We start from the raw sequence: 10356 nt of genomic DNA on the forward strand, positions 1-10356 counted from the left end.
CCGTATCTGGATCTAAAAGCGGTCTTCTGCACATCTTCTGGCTTCACCAAAATTTGATGATATCCAGACCTGAGATCTATCTTTGAAAACACCTGAGCTCCATGCAACTGGTCCAGCAGATCATCAATCCTAGGTAGAGGATATTTGTTCTTGATGGTTAGCTTGTTCAACTGTCTGTAGTCGATACACAATCTAGAGCTTCCATCCTTCTTCTTTACCAACAGTACCGGTGCTCCCCAAGGTGACACACTTGGTCGAATAAATTGCTTCTCCAACAATTCTTCAATTTGCTTTTTCAATTCAATTAACTCCGCCGGAGCCATTCGATATGGGGCTACTGATACTGGTCCAGCTCCGGGTATTAAATCAATGGAGAATTCTATTTCTCGTTAAGGAGGCAATCCTGGTACTTCTTCTGGGAACACATCACTAAACTCATTAACTATAGGAACATCGAGATTTTGTTCATTTTTCTCAACTTCCACATGAGTCAAGATAACGAAACACGAAGATCCTTCTTTGACTTCCTTTAACACTTGTTGTACTGACAACAATTCTGCTTCTCCTGGATTAGGGAAAATCAACTCCTTTTTGCTACAATCAATAAGGATACGATTGGCAGATAACCAATCCATTCCTAAGATTACATCTAAACCTTGTAAGGGTAAAGATATAAGATGTACTTTGAACCTACGTCCTTCTATAACTATCGGACATTGAGGACACATCCTCGATATTTTTATCAGTTTAGAGGCTGGTGCAGATACCATGAGATCATATTGTAACTCTCTCACGGGTAGGTTCAACTCTTGAATAAGAGTTTCAGACAAAAAGGAGTGTGTCGCTCCAGAATCAAATAGCACATTCAACTCTCTACCAGCTATCATACAACATCCAATGATGAGATTACCTGATTTTGCAGCTTCTGCTCCAGTCAAAGCATAGACCCTTCCAGTTGCTTGGGGCCTATTGTCAGTCCTTCTCTGTTGAATCGGTTTTTGAGGTTGAGTTGCTTCTCTTTTAGAGGGACAGTCTCTAGCAAAGTGTCCTTCCGCTCCGCAAAGAAAACATTTGTTGTGCATATTAACTTGTGGACAGACGCTCTTCAGATGAGGTCCTCCGCAGACAAAACATCGGATTATTTTATGTTGGGGTTGTTGTTGATGAGGATTCCTTTGAGGTCGCGGTCTTTCATAAGGTCGGTTCCTTATATTCTGTCCAACTCGTGACCCAGATGGTCCTCCTATCCTTGGTAACTTCTGAACTTCAACCTCACTTATTAACCTTTCCACAGCTTTGGCATGTTCCACTAAAGCAGCAAACTCCTTAATAGCTAAAGGATTCACAGCTAGTTGAATGTTTGCTCTTAATCCATTTTTGAATTTCCTGCACCTCCATTCTTCATTTGACGGTTGGGTGTAGAAACGAACCAAGTGTTTGAACCTGTCTGCATATTCAGCTACCGATTTGTTGCCTTGCACCAGCTGCAAGAACTCCACCTCCTTCAAATGTCTCACACTGTCCGGAAAGTACTCAGCATAAAATTTACTCTTAAAAATTTCCCAAGTGATAATCTCACCGCTTTCCTCTAATACTAGCTTTGTGTTGTTCCACCAATGTACTGCTTCCCCAGATAGCTGATACTCAGAGTATGCCAACCTAGTTTCGGGTGGACACCTTTTCGCTTCAAAAATCTTTTCCATGTTCCTTATCCAGAGATCAGCCTCATCAGAACTTGTTTTCCCATTAAAAATAGCTGGACGATGTTGCAGAAAATTTTCTAAGGTCCATTCCTGAACTCTCTGAGGTTGAGTTTCCACATGGGTGCCATTCTCGGCTAGTTGTCTTAAGGTTTCCACATGTTGTCTTTGGCTTGCTTCAGAATTTAGTCTGGCCGTTTCTAACTGTTGTAGGGCCGTTGTGTGTTGTTGCATTAAAGCAGCTCCTTGTTGTTGAAGAGCGGATGCGATAGATTCTAAAGCCCTTGCAAGGCTGGGTACCTCAGGGGTTTCACGGTTGGGTTGTCTACGAGCCATTTCTCTCTGTTCACACAGAGAATTATTGTTATTATGAGTTATAATATGAGTTTGTAGGATTAATCCACAACTCTTAGGTCGTCTTAAGGACGAACCGCTCTGATACCACTAAATGTAACACCCCAAAATATAAAACATCTCACACCCAAATTTATTTCATTAATAAAGAAAACATCATACAATATTACAACCCTCCATTTAGGAGTAACATAGTTCACACTAGAAATACATTAAATTTTCACACATAAATAAAACACTCTTAATTTTATTTTATTTTTTCTTCTTCTTAAAATATTCTTCATTTTTCTGCTGCTTCCTCCTTCACTTGAATTGGTTCAGACGTCGTTCCCTCATCTGCTCCCGTATAACATAAACATTATACGATCATCGCAAAAATAAGATTTTTCCGGCACAAACAAACAAGTAAGGGTGAGCTACCATGCAAAGTTCAAAGAAAAGCATGACACTATTATTACACATAATACATTCACCATAAATTCTAGTAAGATGCAATTATCATACTAGACTCTATTATCCGGATATAATGTTGATGGAAGTCTCGGGTGGTCATGCACTTGTGGTGATTTCAACAACAAAATTTTTGGCCAAATAGAATATATCATATCACCCACAAGGTTAATCCATTAATGTCTATAAACATAGACTAGGACCTCCTACTACTCTCACCACATAACACATCCTTCTCTAATTGAGACTGGAAAATTATTAGAGTTTTAGGATCACCACCAACAACAGGACCCTCAACATCAACATATACACTAATACCATGCCATTATAGAGTCTCTCCCCGAGACCCATACTATATTTCAAATGCATAATTTCATATCAAACATCACAATAAACATTCATAATAGAATTCATACAAGATAATTATAAACAATTAACAATAATAAAATATTACTATAAATGGTCATAGAAGAATACAATATTTGACAATCATAAAAATAATCTTAATATAAAAATTCATGGGGAAACAAGAAGTTGAATCTGGCAGAGCCGGTTAGACAACTTCTAATCCATCCAAAAATACAATATAATTAAATAACAAGAACAATACATGTCTGGGGAAATAAGAAGTTGAATCTGGCAGAGCCGGTTAGACAACTTCTAATCCTTCCAAAAATGCGATAAAATAAATAAGTAAAGCAATAAATAGTTTGGGGAAACAAGAAGTTGAATCTGGCAGAGCCGGTTAGACAACTTCTCATCCTTCCAGGAATACAATGTAATTAAATAATAAGAATAATAACAGGTTTGGGGAAATAAGAAGTTGAATCTGGCAGAGCCGGTTAGACAACTTCTAATCCTTCCAAAAATAAAAACGAATAAGAAAAACAATATAAAGTATGAGGAAACAAGAAGTTGAATCTGGCAGAGCCGGTTAGACAACTTCTAATCCATCCATAAACAATTAATAGCATACATATGGCATAACATAATCAACATCTCATTTTACAACTATCACATTTGGATCTAAACACATAAGCATGTTCTCATCCAAAATTCAAAATCATACAGAAACAAAATGCTTCACACTCAAGATTTAAGATCAACCAAAAGCAACATATACAAGACTCAAAATAATACCAAACAAAATGTAACTCCCCTTACCTCTATTCCAGACTTAGGTTCCTCTTCTCAAACCGTTCTCCGGAAACTTCCAGAATTTCCCCTCTTCAATTATAATTTCCTCCAACTCTCTTCTCTCACAATTTCTCTAGAATTTTGGTGCAAATTTTCAGCCTCCCCCCCTTGGCTATTTATAGCCAAAAAAAATTACTATTCAGTTTTACTATTCATTTTTACTATTCACTTTTACTATTCATTTTTACTATTCAAAAATTATTTTTTTATTCACCATTCTTATCTCTGAATCATTCATTCTACGTGGAGTGTTTTCTTCCACAATTTATTTATTTATTTTTTTTTTACCATACTTTTATTAACTTTATAAAAATAAAAAAAACAACTATTTATTAAATTTAAATATTTTTCATGGGTCTTACATTATCTCTATTGGGTGTGTGAGTTTTATATCTACAAATCTCTGACCTTGTTTTTCTTTTATCTTCCAATAATTTAACATTTTTATAAGTAATTTTTTTCCTCAAATTTAGCATCTCTTTTTGGTTTCTTGTAAATAAGGCACAAAATATCTCACATTCTTACACTTTGTCAGTAATTTATCTATGAAATTTTAGTTATTTTATTTATAGAATAAACAAAATATAAAATTTGGAAGATTTTTATACTATATTTTTATGTTAAACGATTAAAATAATCGCGATATTAATACGAATTATCTTCGTTGATACAATGATTAACATCTTAGTGAACTCATACTTCCTCTTTAGATGATTTATTTCATACTAAGAATAACTTCACTAGGGTTGAAACTCTACCCCACTTGATTAAAAAACATAAATCGCTATCACTTGGTCTCAACAATATTGATAATTTAAATCAATTTTTTATTATAAATATAATTTTTATTACTCAAATGTTCTGTGTGGATATGGATATGTGGGTACCTTAAAGAGGTTTTATAACAATATTTCAATTCATTAAACGTAATGGAGTGGTTTTATGATTTCGTATAAATTGAAGAGTCATATAAATTGGATAAAAAAAAAATACTAAAAACGTATTTTTCATTTAATCAGGAATCCATTTCAAAATTAATTAGTGAAACACATATATTTCAATGAATAAAAAGTGAGTATTAAAAAATACTTTTACAGAATTAAAAATATAATGTTAAAAAGTCTATATACCTTAAAATCAATTACGTATATGTAACAAACTTATTAAAATCTAATCAATCCTATAAAGTTTTGAAACTTATAAAATATAAACAAATCATGTGTACATATATAGTTTATCTGAAATCATACCATCAAAAATTGACCATTTATATTAAATATATTGTTCAATAATAAATAAATGTATTATTTAAAAGAGATTTTATTCCTAATACTTCTCAGGAATTGAATGATTTTGTATAATGTGAGTAAATTGACCTTCGTTACGTATATATTTGAATATTAACGATTTATTTATACAATTTGAATATTGCTTAAATTAAATTTATTTTGAGGCTTATGTTCAATGACTAAATAAACTTCGTGTTATTTATAGTGAGAAATGTTAACTCAAAACAACTTCCATGTACTATTTATTGTTACTTCTTTATTGGTGTTGGAGTTTTATTGAACATAATACATATTAGTATTTCTTTTTCATTCCATAATTTTTGTGTTAATTTTATAATTTTGCATAGTTTTATTAAAAATACAAATATTAGCTAGAGATTATATATGTCAGTTCTCATGAATTTTATATCTTTGTGTGAGTACATAGTCAGAAAATCAAACAAACAGATTGAGGTAAGAGAGTAACAAACTACAATTTATTGAATTGAATCTTGACATTGTCCGAATTAAGGGATTGGATACAACAAAAGAACCCTGAAAAGCAAACTGATCATTGGAAACTAAACCTATTGCTTGCTGCATATGTGTAAAAAAAAATTGAAAATAAATGGATTATGGCAATGGAAATTGTTGGAGCCTAAACCAATCAATTAAGCTGATTAATTTAGGGCATAAATTGATTGATGTTAGAGGACGTATATGGATCTCATCTGAGAGCACATACAGGCCAAAGAAAAAACAAAAGAACTTATTAATATTATAATGTTCAGTATTCTATAAAAAAAAAATTAGTATTCACTGTTTTCTCTTCATGTTTTTTCGCTCATCTTCTACCTCCAGTAAGTTCATCATCACTGCATCTGAAGCATCTCTCAGTATCTCCGACCAGTCCCTGAAAACGCATCAAATTGAACATTTTTGCATTAATTAACCAAAACAATTTAACAATTACTGAAAAATAAAACAAAATTGATACTGTTAATTATACTGTAAGATAATTTTTTGGCCATCATTGACAGCTGGTATTTTTAATTTAGTATTATTGTTTATAGTTTTATGGTGATGTTTATTTTGGCATTTTAGTACGTGAAATACGTACCCTTTGAAAGAATCAAAGGTCAATCCAACAGTGTATTTAGCTTCCTCGAGTGCCAAAGAGAATCTCCGAAGCTGTTTAGCAGAACAAGTTCCGTTGTCCTTGACCACAAGCTGCGAAGGTTTAACGTCGTAGAAGATGGGCACAACCCTCTTCTTTGACTCCATGAGAAGAGCGAGCTCATGTAGACAGAAATACGACTCACAGTAACGTGGCGAAAACACCGTAACACCCACTTTGCAACCTAGAATGGCCCTGTCGATGTGATCGAACAACCTATCCCCAGGTTTCATGTTCATGCTGTCCAAAAACGACCGCACTTCCATCCTAGTCAAACTGTCGTATAGCAACCCCGCGATGTTCCTCTTGGTGTCGATGCCACGATGGTTTATGAACACATCGCATGCTGGACGAGCCAGTTTGCGGCACAACTTGGCTGGCAAATGTTGCATGGCTTCGACAAGTTACCTTGGTATATGCAAAGAAACTATTTTGTTTTTGTTTGTGTGAATGAACGTATGGAGCTATATATATGTTGTAGGTGTGATTTTGTCTTTGTGCTTAGCGTTTCTGGTTTAAAAATGGTGGTTGATAGAGGAATTGGAGAGGGTTTGATTAACGACCAGTTTTATAAGGTTGGGGTTTGAAATTCAATGGTTAATGTCTGGACTTGAGAAAATACTAGGTATTGACGAAAAAGAGTAAAAGTGTTTGAAAAATTTGACTGCCTAGAATGCATGTGATTGGAACTGTGCTTGTCCTTCAAACACGTAGTTGGTCACTTTATTCTATGTGTGGGGAATCCTTTACGCAGATCCGCTGACATGGTCATGTCTAGTAATTTTGCCTTGCCTTTTGTAGGAAATTTAGACTGTTGCTTCCTGTCGTCCCTATAAACTAGGTTTATCATATCCGTTTCCACACATCATCTTCTTACAAATACAAATTAACTATTAATATATATATTCTTTTCTATAAAGACTTTGAATTTAGAATCTTGTGTATATTATTAAAAAAATTTAATATTATAAAAGGAAAGATTTTTTTACATAAAATTATATGATTTTTATTGTTAAACTAAAATCTACAAAAAAATGTAAAATTAACAAAATGATAATTTTTTTTTAAGATATTAACAATATCACAACATTTACAATGTTTGTCTCTATGTTCAATAGTCAATAGGAATAATAATATTTAAATTGTTTAAAGACTTGACATATCAGATTCTTTTTTGTTTTTAACAACCTTTAGCTTGCATTTGAGTCCCTATTTAGTATAGCTTGGTCATCTTTTTCAACATCTTTGATTTCATCTTCTTTTCCTACATCACAACTTTAGTAAAGAAAAAGGCAAATTCATTAGTTAAATATATTAGTAACAATTAGTTTGTTATAAAATACAGGAAAAATAATATAAAGTTTACCTTGGACAACAAATCCTAATCTCCAATTTCTTGTGCGGCTTCAACATTTTTCAGAAAGAAATGAACCTCAATATTTATTAAGCACACTAAACCAATACTAAATGTTGGTTCAAAAGCTATATTTATAATTTTAATACTTAAAATGTACGTCATTGATGCAAGTTTCGGCCTAGATCTGTTCTCCAAATTTGATAGTACTAGGAATAATGTTTGCACTCCATCGAATATGAATGAGATGTATATCTAGTAGAAGAAATATAGGAAAAAGAAGAGGAAGCGAGGAAAGAAACCTAATCATATATTTTACCAATTAATGTTATGTAAAATTTGTTAATAATTATTGACAAATTTATGATTATTAGTAATTATCGATAAACTTTTTAATATATTTATAAAATTTACTAATAACTTTTTTACTAAAAGATTTTTATCTATCAAAAGTCCGTTGATAAATACAATTTGTCGATAGATTTTTACCAACGAGACATTATGTCCATTGATAATATACAATTTTATATAGTAGTAAATCTTTCATAATTTAGTTTAAGAATAAAACACAATTTTTATAACAATTCGAGAAAAACTATACTTAGACTAAAAAAAGAGTGAAAATAGAACCAAGGAAAGAGTAAACAAAATTTTGTTCAACGATCCAAATTAGGTTTTAAGGTTTGTTAGTGGAGTGTTATGTCTCTCTCAGTTGCATTTATATTAATATTTTTATTTAGTATTGAAATAAAATTATGTTAGATGAGTAATATTTTTTTCTCGGAAATTTAAGGCATTTTTTAAAAAGAACTTCATAATAATCATGAGTATAAGAGATGTATTTTTTTTATTCAAAGGAGTGAGTGCATGACAAACAAATATAAAAAATTCCCAATCATGTTGCACCTCAGACCCTACCAATGGTCATGGAACTCCTAGAATCTCTTGGTGATTAAAGAAAACAAAAAAAAAACAAGTTAAGCATGGGGACCAATGCCAAAACCCACGACCACGAAAGAAAGAGAAATTAGCTGAACCCCATAGTTTGGAAAGATGTGAAATGAAACAAATAGAAAGAAAAAAAAAGTTAATATAACTAATAATTTTAGTAAAGATGACAAAAAAGAAACACATATTTGATGAAGGAGAGTTGGAGGGCATGAAAGAAAATTGAATTCAATTGCTTTATATTGTCATGATCTTGTTGTAGAACATGGTGACACCCTGTAATATTTTTCAGACTTTTCTTACTTTTCGTCTCGTTTTCTTTGTAATGTTCTGGAGTGTTGAAAACTTTACGAAAAAATTAAGAGAAAAGTTTCCATCTTCGTTTGTGAGATGGAATTAGAATGAGTCGCAAAACGATTATCAATCTGAAAATAGTCAGCTGCAGCTGAGTGCCTTATTTGATTTCTCATTCTCAGTTCGAAATTGACAAGTGATTGTTGAAACAGTCCCGTTGGAATTCATCACCAGAACGTAAGAGAAAATTAACCAGTATTAGTTTGAATACACGTCTACACTAAATACATTTTACATATAATAAATTTATAGTAAAATAAAATTCATATCATATTAATATTTCTGCGTGTAAGTTATAACTTGATAAGTGTTTTATATTATGTTATTACATATTGTGAAGACTTTAAAAACATTTCAAGTCTCCAATTTTACGGATATTTCACTTCTTTAAGGGTACTTGTCCTCTTTAAGTTGAGTAATAGATTTTATTTTTAAAAAACACTTCGACGTTCAAGTCAATCAAGTGGATAAACGAGTAATAAAAACTGTGATTAATGAACGCAATAATTTATCTTGTATTTCGTGTTATTTATACTATGTTTATAGGTTCTTTACATGGATGAGTCTGACTAATGTAGCTAATGACTTTGATTAGTCTTTGATTAATCCATCTACTTAATCATGTTTTAATTGTCACTTTCGTTAGCCATCCCATATGTTGAAACTATCTCGCCAGTGTATAGGCGGCCATGCCGTCATAATGCATCAGTTAATTGACATGTAATCATCCATATCGCTGTGGCTCATGATCAGACCTTAAGGTTTTAGAACATCTAGGCAAGTGTTGATATGTCTTTGGACATATACAGTACACTAGCCTCCTAGGCTTGATATGTTAGTAGTCCAATCTTCATGTTGCTACTATGTAGTTATCTGTCTTAGATGTAAAGAAAATTTGTATTTTTGGTTCTTGTCTGACAGGTATACTAACCCCTACCCTTGAGAAGTGCAACGATGAAAAGGGTGTAATGATGAAATGTCATATGTGATTAGACATGGAAGATGTAGGTTTGGTAGGTTGCAAATAAAACAAAGCGAGGTTGTGTATGTGAAGAGTCACATCCCTTAGCCTTTGAATTCTGGAAAGATCTAATGGTTTAGAAGAAGAGGCGGGAAGGTGAAGGGTTGCAAAGTTTTGTGATAAATAAAGGGCTCATTTGCCCCAATTGAAAACCAAGTTTTCTAAGGAATTGCTCTGTTGTTGATATCTTAAGAGAAAGGCTAAGCACTTCAACAGTCGACTATCCAAAGGTATGTCACATAGTGGGTCGAACATAGGTTTTGAAGGGGCAAAAGATAATGGTAGTACCTAAACCTCAATGTCTTTTGACGCATCATCGTCAAGAGCTTTGGAGGTGAATGAAGGTGATATATAATAATAAGGAGATCCTCCTAAGGAGCATGTCGATGAGAAACTACCTCGAAGGGAGGGATACAAGTGGGTATATCCCTTGGTGGGAAAACATTTTTCAAACTTTAGCTGGTCAAGAATATTAAACTCTTGGATGAATATTATTCATGTATTTGAGAGCATGGTGTTCGAGGATATAATGT

At 32.7% G+C, this 10356-nt stretch overlaps 1 protein-coding gene across 1 annotated transcript; it reads right to left on the reverse strand.

Moving 5' to 3' along the window:
• Positions 1 to 5767: 5767 nt before the first annotated feature.
• On the reverse strand, positions 5768 to 7039 carry LOC108326287 (TIR-only protein). Its single transcript, XM_017559695.2, has 2 exons — positions 6090 to 7039; positions 5768 to 5882 (listed from the first exon to the last, which is right to left on the reverse strand). The coding sequence occupies exons 1-2, from the start codon at positions 6536 to 6538 to the stop codon at positions 5786 to 5788; spliced, it is 546 nt and encodes a 181-aa protein (XP_017415184.1). The 5' UTR covers positions 6539 to 7039; the 3' UTR covers positions 5768 to 5785.
• Between the last annotated feature and the right edge of the window lie 3317 nt (positions 7040 to 10356).

Source organism: Vigna angularis, chromosome 1 (genome assembly GCF_016808095.1).
Source record: "Vigna angularis cultivar LongXiaoDou No.4 chromosome 1, ASM1680809v1, whole genome shotgun sequence".
Taxonomy (NCBI): domain Eukaryota; kingdom Viridiplantae; phylum Streptophyta; class Magnoliopsida; order Fabales; family Fabaceae; genus Vigna; species Vigna angularis.

Bases quoted from the DNA above. Each gene is read 5' to 3' on its own strand.
- LOC108326287 (XM_017559695.2), bottom strand. From the start codon at position 6,538: ATGCAACATTTGCCAGCCAAGTTGTGCCGCAAACTGGCTCGTCCAGCA. The intron at 5,883-6,089 runs GTACGTATTTCA...ATGCGTTTTCAG, and splicing joins ACCTTTGATTCTTTCAAAGG to GGACTGGTCGGAGATACTGA.